At 46.4% G+C, this 21,505-nt stretch overlaps 2 protein-coding genes across 4 annotated transcripts in view; one reads left to right on the top strand and one right to left on the bottom strand.

The window, feature by feature from the left end:
- RECQL5 (RecQ like helicase 5) overlaps window positions 1-7,197 on the bottom strand; it is a 37,401-nt gene extending 30,204 nt beyond the window's left edge. For all 3 annotated transcript variants that reach the window (XR_009006347.1, XM_007185694.2, XM_057536367.1), the window contains exons 1-7: window positions 7,042-7,197; window positions 6,405-6,541; window positions 5,446-5,567; window positions 3,566-4,084; window positions 2,872-2,974; window positions 2,219-2,330; window positions 879-1,041 (exon numbers count right to left, since the gene is read on the bottom strand). Coding sequence is in view for 2 of the 3 variants with exons in the window: in XM_007185694.2 (XP_007185756.2) it covers window positions 879-1,041; window positions 2,219-2,330; window positions 2,872-2,974; window positions 3,566-4,084; window positions 5,446-5,567; window positions 6,405-6,531 (1,146 nt within the window). In the remaining variant the exon portion in view is untranslated. The remainder of the gene's footprint in view (window positions 1-878; window positions 1,042-2,218; window positions 2,331-2,871; window positions 2,975-3,565; window positions 4,085-5,445; window positions 5,568-6,404; window positions 6,542-7,041) is intronic.
- Window positions 7,198-7,347: 150 nt separating this feature from the next.
- SAP30BP (SAP30 binding protein) overlaps window positions 7,348-21,505 on the top strand; it is a 34,102-nt gene continuing 19,944 nt past the window's right edge. Inside the window, exons 1-3 of the mRNA XM_007185695.3 lie at window positions 7,348-7,499; window positions 8,936-9,045; window positions 11,453-11,500. Of these exons, the coding sequence (XP_007185757.1) occupies window positions 7,394-7,499; window positions 8,936-9,045; window positions 11,453-11,500 (264 nt within the window). The 5' untranslated portion in view covers window positions 7,348-7,393. The remainder of the gene's footprint in view (window positions 7,500-8,935; window positions 9,046-11,452; window positions 11,501-21,505) is intronic.

The raw sequence follows: 21,505 nt of genomic DNA, 5'->3' as shown, positions 1-21,505 counted from the left end.
CACTTTGTTTATGGTGTCTGTCACTATAAAGAAATTTTTAGCTCGAATTTAGTCAAACAGATCAAGTCTTCTTTGATGGTTTCTGCTTTTAAAAATCTTGACATAGGGACTTCCCTGGTGGTCCACTGGGTAAGACTCTGTGCTTCCAATGCAGGGGGCCCAGGTTCGATCCCTGGTCAAGGAACTAGATCCCGCACGCATGCCGCAACTAAGAGCTCACATGCCGCAATGAAGACTCCACATGCTGCAACTAAGACAGGTGCAGCCAAAATAAATAAATAAATATTAAAAAAATAAAACTTGACATACTCTTCCCTTCCTCAAGGCCATGAAATATTTTCTCCCCAGTTTTACAGTTTTTTGAGGTCTTTAATCCACCTGTAATTCATATGTATATGGCATGGGAGGTAGGGTTCTAATTTTATCTTTTTCTAGCATCAATTATTCAATAGTTCATCCTTTTCCTGTTGATTTCTAATGCCACCTATCATACACCAAGTTCCCTTATATTCCTGAGTCTGTGTCTAGGTTCTCTACAAGGAATATGCAAACAGTTTAAAAAAAAAAAAAAAAGGCTAAAATCAAAGAACTTATAACAATATGGGAAAATGCTTATGTAACAATGCTAATTTAAAACAAGGCAGGATTGATCTTGACTATATAAAGTAACACACACACAACAGACTGTACGAAGATCAATCAAGTATAAAGAAAAAAGTCTAACCTAGTTATAAGCTATCCACCTACAGCCCATTCCCGGCCTTGCTGTACCCTCTAGCCTCAGGAGCACCCCTCCAAATTACAGAAGCTCCATCTGGGTTCGGAAATGGGAGAGCGGTGGGTTCGGACAAGAAGGGCTCCTACTGCCCAGGACTTACCTGGAGTTTTGCTACTTCCTTCCTAATCAGGAAGCTGACTTGGTCCCGGTCATTCCTAGAGTAATACAGACGGCACCAGGAAGGCTTTCCGTCTCTGCCCGCCCGGCCAGACTCCTGGTAGTACCCAGCCATAGACTTGGCAATATTCCAGTGGGCAACAAACCTGTAGGATCCAAGGGACAAGCAGCATGAGATGTGGCAGAAAAGCTGAGGGGATAAGTGACTCCAAGTCAGCAGAGCAGGGGTCTCCACAGGGACCAGGAGTGGGAGGCTGGCAGGCAGAGAGGCAGAGACAGGCCCCCAGAGTAAGCACGGCTAGGACCCTGCAGTCCTTCAGCCTTCCCGCCATGGAGCAGCCCATGGAAAAAATAGCGGACTTAAAGAAACAAGATTAGGACACTTATGAGCTGGGTAAGTCCTTCATAACATCTTTGAAGAGCGAAAAGGATAATACTTATGAAGTACCTACTATGAACCAGTGTATATATTTGCCTTGTTAAATCATTACAGTCACCATCATGTGAGGTAGCCTCATTTTATAGACAGTGAACTTGGGATTCAGAGAGGTAAATTTGTACAAGGGGACGGCAGAGCTAGAATTTGAGCCTAGGGGTGTCTGACTCCAAAGCTGATCCGTAATAAGACACAGCTGACCCAGAGTTCAAACCCTGATTCCAAAGTCCACGTTGTCTCAAGTATAGTTCACGGTCTAATTCCTACCCTGACCAACTCAGAGTCACTATGAGGCTTAACAAGACCACGTATGCAAAAGTGCTCTGTAAATCACACAAGGCATTACTGTTGGTGTTAATCAGAGCAAAGGGCTTCAGGCTGCAGCCCAAAATGTCTCTGGAGGGTCAAGCATGGCTGGAGGTAAAAGACTTCCCAACAGTGGCCAGTGTGGGGCTAGGAGGCTGGGATGTACCCATCTCTTCTGGACTGTCCAGTAAACAGTAACAAGGAGTGACGGTAACGAGATCTTTGCCTTCAGTTTTGCACAGGGAGCAGTTTTAAGATAGTTCATTCCACCCCCTCACAGGCTCCAGATGCTAAGGTGGGAGTGAGCGGGGCTGTGTTAAAGGGTGAGCCTGATGGTCTGCATGCTGCCCCCTCTTCTGGGGGATGGAAGAACCGTGCTGTGCCGTCACCAGGGAGCAGAGGAACTGTGCACAGAACCTGTCAGCGTTTGGACTATGTACCAGGGACTCTATCCTAGGGCCTCCTTCCGCTCTGGCCCTAGAAGGACACAGAGAGCTGGCTCCCCAGACAGAGCACCAGGTGGCCCACCCCACCCGGAGCCAGGCCCCAACTGGCAAAGCAAGACAAGAACCAGGGCTCACCTGACATTGGCTTTGTCCACTCCCATCCCAAAACTAATGGTTGCAACAATTACAGGGACCTTCTCCTCCATCCACTCGTTCTGCACCAGCGTTCTTTCAGGAGCCTTCAGCCCTAGAAAAGAGGGGAAGGTGACGAAGGGAACTTGCATTTCCCTTGGGTTTCCCCTGAGGTCTACCTTGGGTCTGCCGCTGTGCTGGGCACAGTACACACACCCTGAATCCATCACTTACCAGCTGTATGACCTCAGGCCAGGCACTTAACCCACCAAGCCTGAGCCAATAAACATAGAGACCCAGGCCTGTGTGTGGCACAGAGCACTCCATAAATGTGACAGCCAGGATTCAAACCCAAGTCCATTGGCCTCCAGAGCCTGTGCTCTTTCCATGACACCAATACCTGGGCTAAAAAAACTCATCACCTGCTGCTGGGTGGGCACAGGGTGACAACAAGAATTCAGGAGTCACAATTCTCCTTTTAGATCTCATTTGGGTCTAGACTTCTTTTCATGAATTTAAGTGAATCACTTTAGCTCTGCCTGGGTATCTGGAAAAAGATGATGGACCCCCTGATTATCCAGGATTCTTAAGGAACAAAAGACCGGCTAAGCGGCTTCTGAGAGTAAGGTGGGCCACGTGGCCCAGGTGCCCCTTACCTGCGTGGTACGCCTTGGCATTCACGCCCCTGTAACTGAGCTCTATGGCCAGCTGTTCACAGGCCTCCCTGGTCCTGCAGTAGACAATGCCGCAGCCGGACAACTGAAAGGGGAGGCACGGGAAGAAATAAGCATTGGGAAGAGCAAAACAGCCCATCGCACTGCAGCCTGCTCTTTTTATTTATTTATTTATTTATTGGCCGCATCACGCAGCTTGTGCGACCTTCGTTCCCTGACCAGGGACTGAACTCGCGCCCCAGCAGTGAAAGAGCCAGGTCCTAACCACTGGTCCGCCGGGGAAGTCCCTGCTTTAAAAGCAGCTCTGACTCTCTCTCGTCAGGCTCACAGTCTCCTCTGAGGCAGACCACCTAGCACAGCCCTGCTACTTTCTAACAAGGCGGGACCAAAGCAGCTCAAAACCCAACTTTTCTAACCCTGGCCTCCTCCCCACAAGCCTCGGATAGGTCTGCAAAGGCCCCCCACAGGAGGACTCCGGGACACGGGAAGCCCAGTAAGGGGGACAAGGCCAGGAAACCAAAGGGGCAACTGTGCACGAGTTTTAAGAAGCTATGGATAGTCCTGGCTGAGGAAGCCAGAAAAGCAAAGATCTTGGAAATGAGAATCCTTCTCTATGCCGCACATAGCAGCCCGCCGCCCCCGATGTACCTCGGCCCCCCAACCTCAATGCCCTCACCCCTTTATCAGCCTTCTGTCCGAGAGCCTTAAGGCAGAAGTCCCTCAGGTTCCCATAGGGGTCAGGAAGCAGTTCCTTGAACTGCACATCATAGAAGAGGTTGGCCCGGAAGCAGGGAGTCTTGAAGGTAGCAACCGGCTGCTTCAGCTGCAGGGCGGCAAACACATCCTCTCGGACCTGCGGGGTGGCTGTGGCAGTGAGAGCCACACAGGGGGCATGGGCCAGGCGGGGGCGCAGGGCTCCCAGACGCAAGTAGTCAGGACGGAAGTCATGCCCCCACTGGGAAACACAATGAGCTTCATCCACCACGAGGTAGGAGAGCAGGTGGCGGGACGCCAAGGAATTCAGGGCGGGCTGGAAGGAGGCAGAAGCCGCCATCTCTGGCGTGATGTACAGAAGCTTGGTCCAGGGCTTTTCCTGCTCCAGGTCGGAGAGCAGCTCCTTCTTCTGCTGTGCCGAGAGCTTCGAGTTCAGGGAACTCACTCGGACCTTCAGGGACAGCAAGTGGTCCACTTGGTCCTGAGGGCAGAAGGGGGAGAGGGGACTATAAGTGGCCCTCAGGCCTCAGTCGTAAACGTCACTGTGACTCCCTGGGGTATTTCACAGCCATAAAGCATCCTTCTCCCACCCTCTAACGTGTCTTCTCTTTGCATAAAAAGAAGTACAGAAGGTGAAGTGGTTGATGTGTGGAGCCAGATAGACGTGGATTTAATCCCGGCTCAATTACCACATGCTCTTCAGCTGGTTCTTAACCTTAACCTTTCAATTTTCTCACTCTCATTCTTTCACTTTACTATGAAAAGAGTAAATCTACCTAATAGGATTGTTTTAAGAATTAAATGAAATTTTACACTTGGAAGGTACGTTAATGCCCCTAAACACTTAGCACAAAGCCTGAGACTAGTACACACTCACTAAGCATTGTTATTGTTGTTCTCTATCCCTCTCTCTCTCTCTCCTTTTCTTCATGGTGGATGGCTCTTAACCACACAGTCACACTTCCTCATTTCTGTTTCTATCAGTCCATCTGCAGGCCTTAAATATAGTCAGAAGCACAGAACAGATGTTAACAACATCCCAATAAGTTTCTCATCTTTTTTTCTGTCTCATGGCTGTGCTCTCGCCAGAATAAAGCAGAATATACCAGGAATTCCCCTATATCGATTTATACCTCTCTATCCACCTGCATCTTCTATAACATCAAGAGTGCATGTGTGTACATACGAGAGTGAGTGTGTATGTGCATACACATACAGTTCCATATTCCTCCAGGCGAAAAGTTACAAAGGAGGGTGAGAGACCTTAGGCCATCAAAACACAGAAGACTCATTCATAACCCACCAGAGTGATATGCACTAGTGGAGAACCCCACATTTGGGCGATTCAGAAACCCAATACAGAGAGGGATATAGGCAAATCAAAGAAAAATAAGAGGCAAAAGACCAAAGAAAGGTGGACTTCCCTGGTGGTGCAGCGGTTAAAAATCCGCCTGCCAATGCAGGGGACACAGGTTCGATCCCTGGTCGGGGAAGATCCCACATGCTGCGGAGCAACTAAGCCTGTGCGCCACAACTAGTGAGCCCGTGCACTAGAGGCCACAAGCCACAACTACCGAGCCCGTGTGCCGCAACTACTGAAGCCCATGCGCCAAGAGTCCAAGCACCACAACAAACAGTAGCCCCCACTCGTTGCAACTAGAGAAAGCCCACGTGCAGCAACGAAGACGCAACACAGCCAAAAATAAAATAATTAATAAATTAATTTTTTTTAAAAGACCAAAGAAAGGAGAAGTAAAATTTCCAGCTATTAACCACCCCCCCACAAAAAAAAACCTTCCTCTAAACTTTCTGGGCTGCCACATTCATACCCCTGAGCCTCACCTGAATCAAAGCGATGAGAGGAGAGATCACGATGGTGATGCCTTTGGCCAACAGAGCAGGGAGCTGATAGCAGAGGGATTTTCCTGCCCCTGTGGGCATGCACACAAAGACATCCTTGTCGCCTGCAAAAATACAAGAAGGCAACATCTCAATGCTTCCTGCCTTTTAATCTCTCCCCTTCGTCCAGGTTGTTGAAAATTAAACAAGAATGTAGGAAAAACTCCTCACAGAGTGTCTGGCACGTGCAAGGGTCTCAGTATAACCTCAATTCTCTTCCCATCCTTTCTATGAAAAGGGGAGTGGTCCAGGGAGATTTGGCAATGCACACAAATCATTTCCAGTAGTGGCAATAACAACTACAAGGGTAAGAAGTCTGAGTCTGCTGGGATATGGATGATTGAACTGAACAGCCATGAAAGCTGAATACTTCTGGAGGAGTGGGCATATCTGTATAGACATGGAAACAACATCACTTAGAGGGCTTTTGTTTATAAATGTTATAATGTAATTAACATGACACTGCTGCTCCCCTCTTGACAACCACCATTTGTCAACATATCTCAGTTTTATAATATTATTACTCCTTCCTTCTCTATTTGGGACCCAGACCACTCAATCTTCAATACAGGAATTACCTAGAAGGTGACTGGCTTAGGCTATTCCTGCCACGCCCCCACCCCACCCCCACCCCGCTGCCTACACACAAAGGAGAATGGAAATTTATGAGCTGTTTTCAAAGACAACCTTAGCTCTGGCTATGAACCAGAACAGCTGGGTGGTTCTGCCAATAAAACTGCAAGTTTTGGGTGACAGATCTACAAGAGCTCCAAAACCAAATATGGCCCAAGGAGTGGGGGGGGAGGAAGGAAGGGTCAGAAGGAAGGTGTTCTTCCTTCTGTAGTGGCAGCGCTATGGTATAGCCAGCACAAACATAAATGCAGGTAGTTTGGCAACATTACCTTTCACTACAGCCATGGTTGCCCTCTCCTGCAAAGGCGTCTTAAAAGAGTCAAACCCAAAGACCTTCTTCAACGTGCTCCGGACTCGACGCTCAGGGTCAAAAGGAGAGGAAGGGTTGGTACTCATCTTGACGACAGTGGCCAAAGGTTAAGGCAAAGGTGATGATCATATGGTTGCAAAGAGAACCCTCTGTTCTGCTTTTCAAAGCCTACTTATTTTTTCTATAAGTTTGCTTTATTACACTCAAACTATATTATTTTCAAATAATATAGCTCCAGGTGAACAGCCTCAAGCAATACATTCCTGGGTAATTATCTCCATTTTTATGCTCGGTGAAAATAAAAACACCCAACTATCCCAGGCCACGGTATAGGGCAGAGCTAGAAATCAGATCACGGGAAAAAACACAAATGTCTTCAAAATAGTTTGGAGAAGATGGAATTTTTTTTCTAAGATCCACCCTCTGCTCTATAAGCACAGCCATGACGACCATTCTTCCCCCCGGGACCCCGACCTCTTCTCCCCCCCACGACCCCCACGCCAGAGGAGAGCTCTTCCCTTTTCCTCCTCTGAACCCTAGATCTGTTCTTTCCTCCTTTCCCCAGCCGAAGCCTCCCTCTCTTCACCCCAAGATATCAGAGCCGGCCGTGGGCCCCAAGGAGCGAGGGGCTCTTGTCGGGCAGTTGCTGCCCGCTGGCTCGGGAACTACTCGCAGACCCCCATACGCCACAGGCAACTCTCAAAAGCCAAACTGCTGAGAATGCAATGTCAGGTAAAACCCACACAAGCTTGGGTCCGTCGCGCAGTGATGACGTTACGCAAGCGTTGGCGCGAGGGGCGGAGCCAGGCGCGGAAACAGCCGTTTTGATTGGTTCTCGGTCTGAAACGGGCGCGGGGTCTCCTGGGATCCGGAAGTACTTGCCTCTCCGCCCGGAAGTCGGCTCTGTGGAGTCATAGGAGTGAGCCACGCCGGGGCTGTGGGAATAAGATGGCGGGGAAGAAGAATGTTCTGTCGTCTCTGGCAGTTTACGCGGAAGATTCAGAGCCCGAGTCTGACGGCGAGGCAGGAGTTGAAACGGCGGGCAGCGCAGCTGGTGAGGCCCAAGTAGGGAGCTGGAAGGGGAGAATCGGATGTCTGCTCGGAATGCTGCTGCCCTAGCAGGCGGGAGGGAAAGAGATGGTCATTGTGCCCCAAGTATCGGGCTCTGGAGCCCCGAAAGGCGTTCAGGGTCCTGGGATAGACCGAGCGTTAGATGCTCTGTAGCAAGAATGGACCGTCTTCTTCTTTTGTTTCGATTATTTTTCCGAAACTTACTGAAAGTCTTCTCCCTGCTGGGCATCGTGCTGGGCAGAAGGATGGACGAAGGGTGGAGAGGGTCCAAGGCTACTGAACCACCACCTGTTTTCTCCGGCCTTGTTGTTTGGTGGGAGAGAGCGAAACTTTTAATAATATGCTTTAGCCATATCTTGGAGCTTTTAAAAATACATACATCCTGTGTCCACTGCGAGGGAGTCTTAATTCATTAGATCTGGGGAAGGACCTGGGCATTTGTGAGCTTTCCAAGGCTTCTTGGTGATTCCATTACTTTGTGAGTTGTTAAAGCCCATCAGTGATTTTGTTGCTCTACTCTGGTTAAGAATGACAATGTTAAGAAATGGGAACAGATCTATATGGGGATGTAGAGAGGCAGCAAGTTACCTAACGTATCTGGGCCTTGGTTTCCTCATTTGGAAAGTGATGGGGGTCGGGGGGCCTTGGACTGGGTTAGCTCCTCTCAGTTTTGTGTGGTCTCTGCCTGTCAGGAAGTTCTCTGGTGGTTTCCCAGTAATTTGTTTTGTTCTTGGGCTTTGTTGTTGTTTTTGTTTTAAATGTAGGAAAAGATTTTGTTTCTCAAGTAGGTATGATTGGGAACCTCTCAAGGTGCCCCCATTTAAGGTCCTTTTCCTAGGGGAGGACACACAAAAATGAGGATGACAGAGTTCTTGTCTTGATGAGAAGACAAGTTCATTGGTGCCTATGATACAAGGTAGACATATGCAGATCAAAAGAGATGGGTGTGGTTTTTTTTGAATTTTTGAATTTTATTTTATTTTTTATACAGCAGGTTCTTATTAGTTAACTGTTTTATACATATTAGTGTATATATGTCAATCCCAATCTCCCAAGTCATCCCACCACCACCCCCGCCACTTTCCCCCCTTGGTGTCCATACATTTGTTCAAAAGAGATGTTTAAACAACATGGTATAATAGTTCAGAGAAGGGAAGGCTTCTGTTGGCATAATAGGTGGATTGGAAGCATTAGAAACGGAATTTAATATTACTTGGTTTTCTTCCCTGTTCTTTTAATGAATTCATACACTAAATTCTGTGATCTTCCCAAAAGCAGAATCTGGGCCTAAGGTCACTTACATGAGATTTAGGTTTCCTTTTCTCTTCAGAGATAGTCCTGGCGACTCAGATCACTCAGGTGTTTTTTTTTTGCTTTCTTTTCCCCATTCATTCATTTTATTTTTCTCTTCTGTTTAAGAGGAGAAAGGCGGATTGGTATCTGAAGCCTATGGAGAGGATGATTTTTCTCGCCTCGGGGGTGATGAAGATGGCTATGAAGAAGAGGAGGATGAGAACAGCAAACAGTCGGTAAGTAAGTCTGTTCCCAAATCCAGAGCTGCTCAAAGCGCCATTTGTCAGAAACTTTCTGACCTGTACCAACAGTGTTCCATTTCATGCCTAATTTCATCCCCCCCCCCTTTTATTTTCTTTAGTATCAGTTGAGGAAACTGGGTTGGATATCACTAGTTCTATTTGAAAATCAAATTCGTTTTCACCTGAACCATTTTGTATTAACCTTTGAATTGAAATTTGGGGGAAAAGATAGTGGACAATTTTATTTAACACAAATATCAATGGGTGTTTTATATTGGTTTTCCCTGTTTAGATAATTTATTCCATTTGTAACAGTGCATTCATCCTAATTGGTGTATCATTTATATCTGCACTCAATTCTGTGTTATTTGTAATCTTGGTTGGGGTTCATTCAAATTTTTCAGTTTATTAGAAAGACTAAGAAGGACAGTTATTTGTGGTTTGATCCTTATTAACTCCTTTCTTGACTTTTTACTTGGCACTTTTTATCAAAGTGTTCTTGATCACAAATCTTGCCTGATGTTTAGTATGTGCTGACTATCAAAGGAAAGAGAACTTGCATCTTAATTAATCAGAAAGACTTTAGGTACACTGTCACCTGAGCATCATGGGCCAGAATTTTAAAGTTTGGAGAAAAACAAGGATTCAGGCTGGTGCTTAACACAAGGACATAAAAAGTTGAATCTCAATATAAAATCTGGTTATTTAGCAACAGCTCTAATTAAAACGCTCAGTGTTCTATATTATTTGTTTGAAATTTTTGTTACTCGTTGATACTTAACTGTTAACATTAAAATGCTTCACAGGGAATTGCCTGGTGGTCCAATGGTTAGGACTCTGTGCTCTCACTGCGAGGGCCCAGGTTCAATCCCTGGTTGGGGAACTAAGATCCCACAAGCCGCGAGGTGCGACCAAAAAAGGGGGGGGGGGGAGGGCGGGGATAAAATGCTTTACAAATTAAACAAAAACGCGTTTTGTATTTTCTGTTGTTTTGGAAGACCTTTTTATCCCCTTAGGCCTCTCCTCCCCCATGATTGCTGATAATTCAGAATTGACTAAAATTGTTTAGAAAAGCTTTGTAAGTTATTTCGTTTTTCTGCTTTTCTTAAGTGCATACATAGTGGCTTAACGTCTGTAACTATTTTCTTCAGCAAATTTGCACGACGTGTGTTTTTGAAGTGTTATTCTATATTTGCTTTGCATAGAATTTTTACCAGATTTAAGCTTTATTTCAAATTTTAGTAAAATCCTCGCATCCAATCCCAATATAGACATTCTAAAATGTGATTGTATTTGGCTGAGCTACATCTCTGATTATTTGGCCTGATGGGTTTCATTTGGAGGAGATTTTGGAGATTGCGTTTAAAACCTGTGGCTCACTGATGCCTTGCAGGACAATTAAATCTCAAAGCCATCAGTGTAGTTCAAGTCTCTCAGGTGGTGTTTATATTAACATCTGGCGGGCTTTTTAATTTGGGGGTTAAAGTGATTGAAAAAAGCAGTTTCAAATGAAACAGTTTTCTGTTGGATGTTAAATCATGGCTCCCGCGTATTGGGGTGTGCTGGGTAGTGGAACGGATATGGATTATAGCTACCTAACAGGGTAGCTGATCTTTGACCTTCATTAGCATTTAGTGGAATGGTGGGCTAGCTCGGGTGAGGTCAGGGCACACTTTGGAAAATGCCTTGCCCGCGTGGTGCTTTGTGTCTGGCAGGCCCTTTGGGTAGGGAACAAGGCTGGATGGAACGGGTCACCGGCAATTCTGTGAGCACTTGCATGGAGGCAGGGCCCACTCAGCTGGGGCCCAGGACAGGCTGGGCATTGCCCTTCAGTCCTGCCTTTCCCAGCTCACTCGCCCTGGTCGTTTGATGCCTACCTTCCTACTGTTCATGTTGGTGCAGGTGTTGCTGGTTGAAGCGCTGGGGTATAGTGTGTGGGGGTCATGGCACTCTGGGGGCGAACAATGTTACGGGAGCTCTGAGTCTGATGTATTTGTGTACATGAAAGGCAAAGAAGGAAAAAAAGACTCATACTGGTTTGAAATCACCGATACTTCATTGGAAACGTCATTCCTGTTTTATCCTGTGGCGCCTGATCTTATTCTTTTCTCAAGCATATTGCCACCTTTCTCCATTTTTGTGTTTGTGGTTTTTAATCTCAGGCATTTTCATTAATATAGGCTATGGCACTGCTGGCATAACAACTTTGAGCTGCCGATGTCGTCCCCCCCGAACATCTCTTTTTCCCCTTCTCTTTCTCTAGAGCCTGGGTCATATGGTAGGGGAGGGGTTCTTGGTGGGACAACCCAGGCTGGGTAGATTTGCTCCAAACCCTGTTATGCATGTGAGAACCTCAGGCCCAGTCCTTTAAGCTTAATCCTCTAAATTCTTTGTCTTGTAGGAAGATGACGATTCAGAGACTGAAAAACCTGAGGCTGATGACCCAAAGGTATTTGGTATTGGCTGTGGTGGGGTGGCTGGATACGAACAAGGCATTTTTAACAATATGGCTCAGTTTATGTGTCTGGCCAAGATCTGTCTCACTAACATACTGTGTAACCATGTGTAAGTTGGGGGAGAGAAGCCTGGAGACTACCCTGGACTGTCCTGAGGCAGCTCGATTTCCAGCCTCGCAGCCAAGGTGAGAGGCTTGGCTGAGTGCAGCAACCCACCTCTGCTCCGAATCCAGGTGGGCTCTGGGGGGTCACTGCCCCTGCAGGTGGGTTAGGTGTGGGAATGTTTTTAGAATCAGAAAGCCATAACGGCTGCCTCATGTACCATGGGCTCTCTTTAGTCGTCTGGACATGAAGAAGGGCCATAGAGAGCCAGACAAAATGAGACCTCTCCCAGCTATGGGGGATGCTGAGCCTAAGCCTTGTTTTTCCAGGCTTGTGCCCTTCCACTCTCGGGTAAACCACACAGAATGGTTTGTTTTGAAACAACAGAGTCATTTCTTCTTCTATTTCCATCCCAGTAGCAGCTGAGAGTAATTTGCATATCCTTGACCCCATCATGATGAAGGTTAAGGCGCGCGCGCACACACACACACACACACACACATACATATACATACATACATACATACATACATAAACACACACACACACCCACACCCACCACCACCACCACCCTGCCCCCCCAGTGTTGGGTACTGTGTGCTGGGCATTAATACAAATATGCCTGTTGAGGAAGCTTTGGGGGACAAACTTTTTTTTTTTTTTTTTTTTTCAAAGAAAAAGAGTAATTCCATCACTCTGGGCCTGGGGAATAGGGATCAAGTTTTGTGTCTAAAAACTGCTTTAAAACCAGCTGAGGGGCTTCCCTGGTGGCGCAGTGGTTGGGAGTCTGCTTGCTAATGCGGGGGACGCGGGTTCAAGCCCTGGTCTGGGAGGATCCCACGTGCCGCGGAGCGGCTGGGCCCGTGAGCCACAATTACTGAGCCTGCGCGTCTGGAGCTGTGCTCCGCAGCAGGAGGGGCCGCGATGGTGAGAGGCCCGCGCACCGTGATGAGGAGTGGCCCCCGCTTGCCACAGCTGGAGAGGGCCCTAGCACAGAAACGAAGACCCAACATAGCAATCAATCAATCAATCAATTAATCAATAAAAAAATAAATCTTTAAAAAAAAAACCAGCTGAGGCCTTTAAGGTGTCCTAGTGGAATTTAGGAAAACTATCCCCAATTATAAGGTAAAGCAGGGGTATATCCAAAAATATAGCATGAGCTGTTCCAAATTTGAGCTGATTTTGTGATTGGCTAGAACTGTGCACAACCATTGAAATAAAGCCACAGAGAGCTGCGGATGATGCAGATACGAAATTTTACCAAGAAAGAACGTTTAGGCACCAGCATGCAGGAGGAAAAACAAATGTTGTCCTACAAACCACAAGCGCCAGCTCCTTTCTGTGCCTAGTGAGGAATGGAGGCTTCAGAACCTGGCCAAGCATTACTAGCAGGAGGGTAGACCCGTGGCCTGCATCAAGGACTGTCAAGCTCTGCTTGGGCTCACAGAAAGGAAATGGTCAGTAGTGTTAGTGTCCATCTTCTGTCTTAGTATTTGGGGTATTTGGGCCTTGGAGCCTGTGCATAAAATAAGCCTTGGGGGTCGCCAAGTGTCAGGGCTTCAGTTGTGGACAAAGGAGGATTTGTGGGACCTGGAGCCTTTATGTGTACAGCTGCCAGCCTTCACCTGAAGCTGAAGCCTCCTGGGGAAGTTGGCTGGAGAGCAGGGTGCATGCCCTTAACTGTCACCCCTTCTGGAATACAGCAAATCCCCTGGGAATGACATGCCTGCATGAGAGAGGAAGAACAGCCAAAAAAGAGAGGAGGTAGGATGGGAAGTTGGTTAATGTCTTTTTGTGTTCAGCCTCCCCTTTCTTGGTCCCACCTGGAGGTTGACTGATGTGCGTTACTGTATTTCATTCAGTCGTTTGAATTTCCAATCTGTGAAATGAAAAGTCCTCAAGGAACAATTTCTGTTCCTGTTAGGGAGCCCTCAGAAATGAGAACACAAAATCCAGCCCTCACAGTAACTTGATGTAGTTCTTTTGGAGGGTGAGCATAGAGGGGGTCAGACGGAGTTCTCCAGCTCAGACGTCCTGTGGTCCCCAGTAGCTAGCAGAGGCCCACCAGGGGGACAGAAAGACCAAGTCCTCGTGGCATCTCCAAGGACTAGAAATGGTGTCCCCAGCATGAGTTTTGTATGTTTCCCATGCTTCGTCCTGGCCCTGACTTCCTCTCCTGCCTGAGCTGGTATCACACTGTCTTCGGGTTTCAGCCTCTGCCTCAAACCCCTCTCAACCCTCCCTCTATTCCGGAACTCTTCTGGCACATTTAAGTTTTATTTCAGTTGATATTTAACAATACTTTTGTATTCTAAACCCTTAATTTTGCATATTTCTGCCTTAAATATGTGAAGTTTCTAACAATACGATATGTCACTGGAGGTGTCATTTATTTTGTTAGCAAATGAATTGATGTCATAACTCTCTTTTCACTAGATGGCACTCCTTCCTACTTTGACTTTTTAAGATCTGCTTTTAATTTTTTACTATAGCAGGTCTCAAAACATTTTCATTTCTTTACACAATTAAAAACTAGGATCCCAAAAAGCTTTTGTTCATTTTGGTTTTATCTCTTGATGTTTTAAATATTTGTTTATTTAAAAATAACAAACCTATTACATATTCACATAAATAACGTTTTTATGAGAAATTATCATTTCCAAAACAAAAAAAAGTCTGAACAAAAAATGGCATTGTTTTACCATTTTACAAGTCTCCTTAATGTCTGATGTCTACTTGAATAGGCAGCTAGGTTCTCACAACTGCTTCTGTGTTCAGTCTATTGCAACATGTTATTTTGGTTGAAGAATTCGAAAAAACTCTTGCTTCATACAGACAAGTCGTTGGAAAGAGAAGAGTATTTTGATAGCCCTTCAAGTACTTGTGGATGTTTGATGCTTCATCATAACTCAACAGGTGGTAGTTTCCTAAAGGTTAGTTGCAACGAGAATGTGAATCAATGAACTTTTTGGACTCTGCTTCACTTAAATCCACAGGTCTCTCACACTTTAAGTGGCTCTTTTGCCCATACATGATATTACATCATCAGACACTAGTGACTCGGACAATGTTGGTTCACCGAGTTATGCAGGTTTCCTAAATGTTGACACATTTTGTTCTGTAGTATCCAAAAAAAATCTTATTTGTTAGTGACATTTCTGATCTCATCAGACAAGCCATTAAGTATCAGAAAGCTGTCATGCTCACAGTGGGAAGTATGTATTTTCCCAGATTCTAATTTTTGCTTGAGGACTTGAATTTTATTGTTGCCAGTAAATACCATGAGAGTTTTCCCTGAAATGACGGGCTTTGTTGTTAAGAAAATGCCTGCCAGCTACGTAAGTCTGAATAACCATAGTTTGTCAGTTATTCTTTCAAGTAAACGTGATATTCCATGAAGAAAGCAGCTAGTTCAGCTTGTAACTCAGTCACACAAAATGCTAAAATGTACTCAGTGATCAAGATGAATCATTTGTACTGCTTCGTCAAGGATATTCTTAAGTGAAATTTGCTTTTTTTTTTTTAAACCGAGAATATGACTACTGCTAAATTTGGTGCCGCTGCCTTGATTTATTCTAAAGGGCCAAGAAGTTTACCCATTGTTGCCCCTGTAAATGTAACACAGTGAAAGAACAAATAATGTCTTGGTATTACACAAATAGTTTTGACCTTGCAGACCCCCAGGGGTCCACAGATCAACTTCAAGAACTACTGTTCTTCAAAAACAAAAATCTTGGGTTGGAAATATTAATTAACTATTTGATAGCTGCTTTCATTGCCCTGTACCTGTCCATTGAGCTGTTAGCCTTATGGGGTCTTGAGTCGTATTGGAGGCAGTAGAGCATCCGGAGTACGATGAGACCGCATATCAAATCTGCCTCATTTGTTTTTTGAGGATTCACTGAGTAAATGTAGCAAATACGTAGCTTACTGGTGTCTGGCCCGTCTGCATTCAGTAGCGTTAGTTGCGACGGCCAGTGCCCCCTCAGTACGCTTCCCAGGCTGGTCATATATATCACTGGGCCTGTTTTGGGATATTGGATTCTGCATTTTAAACCGGACTGTGCTCCAAGGAGAGCAGCGGTGAGGAGACTTAAAGCCACGTCACGTGGGGAGAAGTTAAGGAGCTGGGAGAGGCAAGACTGGGGAAGAGCCGGCAGTTCTGTCTGCTGTTTGAAGGTCTGGTGAGGGAAGGGCGGTGGCAGCCCCATGCGGAACTGAAAGCAACGAGGAGATGTTTGCCTTCGCATAACGAAGAGCTGCCCTTCGTCTCTGGCCAGAAGTGAGTCGAGGTGCCACAGGAGGTGGTGAACTCTCTGTTTCTGGCCTTTTCAGGAACGAATGTCCTAAAAGAAATGTGAGGGTGGGGTCGGACTAGAACCCCCAAGGTGTTTCTTGGGAAAGGACTTGGCATTGTGGATAAGCAGAGTTGAGTATTCTCCAACTGTATCATCTGTTGACTTTAGGAAGTACACATGTAGAGTACAAAGACTGGAAATTGCCCTTATTTTTATCACTCTGATGTTTGGGGTTACCTATGAGTGCAAAGTCCCATATTTGGGAATTTGAGGAAGAGATGAGAACTCCAGACCCCCCCTGTAGGGAGCCTTTGGCCCTGATCCATCAGCCCGGGGTGGCAGGGATCGGGCCCTGGGGTTGCTGAGTTTGCCCTAAACTAGAGAAAAGGAGCTGGAGGAGGTGGCAGAGTGTCCCACGGAAACAATGCTTCAGCATTTCTGTTCCATCATATCTCGTTCTCGAACTTCAGTTTTCTGGTCTCATCTCTTCAGTAAGCAGCCCGACTTGGATGTTGCAGTTACTCAGCAGAAGGTGGCACTGCTGCCCTAGAAAAAGTCAGACTAGGAGTGGCGGTCGTCTGTCCAGCTCCTTACCACAGGGACAGGGGCCCAAAGGCTCAAGTGTTTCCTCCATCTGTTTGCCCTTGGCCTGTGAGCTTCCCTTTTCACCACTCTCCTTTGTCCTTGTTTTACCTCAGTTGCCCTGGAACTTTTCCCCTTGTTTATTTTTTTCCCCACTCCCACGGTTCCCGTGGATAAAGGTATTTCCACTCACTCCCTGTCCCTGACACATTCTTCCTTTGCAAACAAACATGGGCACTGATGAGCTGGCATGGGCAAGCTGGAGCAGCCCATTGCCAAGCTAACTGGGAGGCCTGGCTTCCCGGTGCGGGGTGGGATGGCTGGCCCCCTGAGGCGCTGTGGTCCAGGCTTTGACCCAGGGAAAGAATCCTCTCGGCCCAAGGAGCAAACATCTGTCGAAATAAAATAGTGTCTCTGGGTCAAAGAGGTGACATGGGGGGGGGGGAATTGTGCCAGCATTTTTTAAAAGGCGTGTACAACCCCAGCTCAAGGAAAACATTTAAAAATCCTTCGACCCCAAAAGTAGTGCAGATATGTGGAGTTCACAACTCAGAGCCGGTCTAGTGGGTTTGGAGTCAGAAGACCTGGGTTGAGCGCTGGCTCGGCTGCCCTCCAGCTGTGGCCAACAGGCACATAACTTAAACTGTGCTCAGCTCGGCTGAAGTCAGGGCCGTGATACCCACTGTTCCAGGGGATTGTGGCAGTGATAGGAGAGAACGGGTAGGAACAAGTTTTTCTCAGCCTAAGATGCAGCTGTGAGCAGTAATCAGCCTTCTCACCCAAACACAGTCTGATTCTACGCCCTCATCCTGGAGGTCAGAAGTTGCCACAGTTTCTCAGTTCACGGCACCCTTGGTATCACAGGAGTCTTTCACAGAACTCCTAGGCCGAAAGAAATAACCTAACAGTTCTGTTTATTAAGTAACTTTCTCCCTGCAGTCAGCACCCGTGTCCTCACAATTTAGTAGCCACTTGAAAAAAATAATACATAAATTAGTGTGGTATCTGACAGATGTCAAGTAATGCTGTTTCCCTTGAAATTTTTAAATACTGCGGGCACCTTTGGGGGGGACCTGGGGGGCCTTGATGGACAGCTTGGGAACTGCGCTGGTAGATGGTCTTAGAGTCCCAGAGCGGTGGGGCTCGGTGAAGTCCTCGCGCAGCCTCCCCTGGAGGCCTGGCTCAGCGCGGTGAACGGGCCTCTGCCTTCGGTGGCTGTACATACACACCTGAATTCCCTCAAGGAGGTCGAGCGTCTTCATCGCCACGTGTTGTTAATTAACTCAGAGTTTAGATGAAGGATTTGCCTCGGGAAGAACTGACTCGGTAATTCCCAAACTTCCTCTCCTCTCGAGCCCTTCCCCACCCCCCCCACCCCGACCCAGCGCTATTATTGATCTTTTAAAATGTCAGAATCAAAGATCTGGAGACGGAAAACAGCCCGAGGAGCTTGTTTCAACAACAGGAGTCTGTTGTTGACAACTGACTCTAGGAAGAACTTTCAGGAGCCTGCCAGCCATTCTCTTACTGACCGCGTGAGGGGAGAGGCTGCCAGTTTCCGCAGGGTCCGTGCAGAGCAAAATGTTTTCCTCTTTGGGCTTTGGGTGTGTTTGCTATACGTCCAGGACTCTGGAATCGGAAAAGGAGATGCTAAGCTTTTCACAGACAAGCAGCATGGGTTCTAGTCATCCTGAAGGCTCCTTCAGAGGGCAGGTGGTGGGGTGCGGCAGAGGAACCAAGGCCCTTTCCAGCCAGTGGGGATGGGTCGTTGTGTGCCTTTGCTTGGCGAGCTTCTGGGGAACCCTCACTTGAGGAATGTTCTGTTGAGAATTATTTTTCAGGATGGGACAGCAAAGGTTATCTTGTAAGAGCTTAAACTTGGACTTTTTCTTAGAGGTCTTTGACATGGAAAGGGTCATATAGCACTTTTTCTAGTGGTTATCTTGTCAGGGTTTTGTTGTTTTTATATTGTGCATATTTTATTGTCAGACTATTAGAGAAGCAAGATTGAATATTTAAGAAAAGAAAAAAACCCACCTAATTCCATGGGCCTGACAGTGCAGCCATTTTCATTCTTCCATCTGTGTAGGTTTGCCTGTGTAATAGCATATATATTTTGTATCCAGTTTTGTTCTCATTTGTATTACAAACATCTTCACTGTTGCTATAGTCTGGGTAGTTATATAATAGCATGACACAAATGAAAAAATAACACTTGAGAATTAAGTGGTGGGTTATACCTCAATAAAACTGCTGTAGGAAAGATTTTTTTTTTGTAATTTTCTAAATACCTCCAAATGGGGACTGATGCAGAAAAGATTGAGATTCACCAGCTTTTGTTCTAGTAGTAATACCAGTCAGGAGCAGCACACTTCCTCACATCACTTCCCTTCGTTCTTCTCATATATTCAGCTAGCTAAAATAAAATCCAAAAATGGCACATTATAGTAGCAAAATGTGAATATAGTTTTGTAATTGTTATCGAATAAAGTGTTACGTAGGCAGTTTCTTTCCAATGAGATTCCCTGATGGACAGGAAATGTGCCGTGCTATTTACACAAGTCAAAAGAAAGAACTCATTCTTTAAAATTTGAGTTCTCATTGGAAGTCTGCAGGATTGTTCACCCAGTAAGGGAGGCTGGCTTAGTAGGATTCGGGTTTTGGTAGCATTTTTTCTGTAAGCCCCCAGGAAATCTCTAGGCTAAGGACAGGGGTGGCAGCACCCACTGTGTATATGATTAAGTCCTCAGGACCTTGACTTCGTTCAAGTCAACTCAGACATTACTCACTGGGGCACCACGGATTCTTGAGCCCTTTCCCCTGATCGTTACAGTTAAAAGGTAATAGATCTGGCCGTCTTCCCCTTAAGTCAAGGGTTTAACACCTGTTTTGCCTGTGATCTGCTATGGAGTCATTCCTGGAGAGGAATTTTACCTCCTTGGTCTTCGATGTTGGCTTCCCCAGTGGTTGAACCAAGGGCTTCGAAGAAACTGTGACTATTCACAGCCTCCTGGTCTCAAGGGAGGAGGTGAGAAGTTGGGAAGTGGTATTTCTAGGCTTTGGAGTCAGGCTGGAGCTTGAGTTCCAACATTGCCATTTACTGGGCAAGAAACTGCTTCATTGTATTTTGCTTCAGTTTGCTCGTCTGTAAAATGGAAATAATAAAGTCTGCTTCATGGGGTTATTATGAGACTTGAATAATGTATGTTAGCTTTTACTGAGTTCTGTTTAGAGTGTGAGAGGGAGAATACATTCTTGGTCCCTCCATCTTGGTTTTATTTTCCTATCTGGCCCCCATGTTCTGCACCCCCCATACCCCATGATCCTTTGAGTGCTTATTAGAAAAAAAAAATGACAGCATGACTCACCTAGGACCAGAGAAGGAAATGGCCCTTGACCATTGCTGGCTTGTGAGCCATCCACTCTTTTTTTTTTTTTTTCGAATTTTAAAAATACTATATATTTATTGTGATTGAGTTATATGTACATTTACAAAGAGATAACCAACCAGATTACAGGCTACAGAATGCTGGCAACAGCCCAGAAAGCCTCTGGGAACAACTGAACATTCAGTGGAACATCTTCTCGCCTGTCACTGCTAGACAGCCACTCAATTTAGTGCATATGCGTGTGCAAAATTTATGGAAAAAGCTGCACTCAGCCAATATGCAACAGATGAGCCATCCATTCTTAACTTCTGGCTATTGTAATTAGGCCTTTGAACTGTTGAAAATGCCCAGGCCTATTTAACATTGGCATTTCCTTGCTCTCACCGCAGTGAATAGCCACATGGCCTTCTTTAGGCCTGGTCTTTAGCAAGGCGGGGGTTGCCCTTGCAGAGTGAGTGACATAAAATATCCAGGCTGGGGTCTACAAGTCTGTCTGGGTGGTGATCTGGTCTGAGCAGCAGACAGAAAGACAGAGACAGGGCAGGCTGTGGAAGTAGCTGTCTTGTCCAGATTGAAAGAAACCCAAGGTAGGTCCTTTGTCTTGCCACATTCCGAAGAAGGCCTGGCTATATCTGTAGCTGAACACCGCTGGGAGAAATGTTGTGATTGCTGGAAGTTGTGATCTCCTGCAAAAGGAAGAAGGACCATTATTCTCCCTCTAACCCCTACTCTTGGCTGCACCGCAGCTGCCATCAGGGCCCTCTTGACTGCACTCGCTCCCAGTCAGCTGAAGCCCCAGAAGCCCCACCCCGCCCCTGTGCGGTTCTCTGTCCAAGAAGGAGCCGCTGCGTGCCCGGTCCGCCTGCCCATCAGCCGTGCAAGCCCTGACAGACTTTGTTCCCTACGGGACTACATGCCATGGATTACTAACCAAGGTGTGGCTGGGGCCTTCCCCAGTGATGATTTATCTTTTTGAAATTTATGATGCAGAAGGCAAGCTGCCTGTCTTTAGGGATCCAGCACTTCTCACCTTCGTTCTGTGTTTCAATCCAGGTCCCTTGAGATGCTACTGTGCTATTTCTGGATTTGACAGGATTTTACTCGTTTGTATTCTTAACATTGGGATACAGTTGAAAACTAAATTTTCCCTAAGCAGTGCCTTAAAGATTCTGGCGTTCCCTCTGGCCCTGTAGACAGTTAATCCTCTTCCTGCCAGTACGTACGTGAGGACCAGTGTGCATGTCCACACTCCTGGCTTTCTGGCATCTCACTGCTTTTTGCCCCGATGTTAATCTAACATTGCAGCTTGGCAGTTGACCTCCCAGGCAAGATAATGCTTTCGTAATTTGGTGGCGCTGTCGAGGTGTGTCTCAAAAACTTCACTTTGCTGCCCTCAGCCTCACAAAGCTGTCTTCTTTGTGCTTGTCTGGCTCCAAGCTCTCCAACTCAAAGCATAGAGACACTGTTTTTGTGGAGAACCCTTAAGAAGAAAGTGCAACCTGGCCTCACCACTGAGGACTTGACTCAAATCCTTGACGTGAGGTAACCTCTCTGCCCAGGCACAGCCCACCTGACACCCTGGGCAGGAGAGAGAGAAATGGAATGGCCCTCTCTGAGCATCTTC

This window comes from Balaenoptera acutorostrata, chromosome 20 (assembly GCF_949987535.1).
Source record: "Balaenoptera acutorostrata chromosome 20, mBalAcu1.1, whole genome shotgun sequence".
NCBI classification, from domain to species: Eukaryota; Metazoa; Chordata; class Mammalia; order Artiodactyla; family Balaenopteridae; genus Balaenoptera; species Balaenoptera acutorostrata.
The sequence above is the reverse complement of the archived record's forward strand: the minus strand, read 5'-3'. Positions and strand labels throughout refer to the sequence as shown.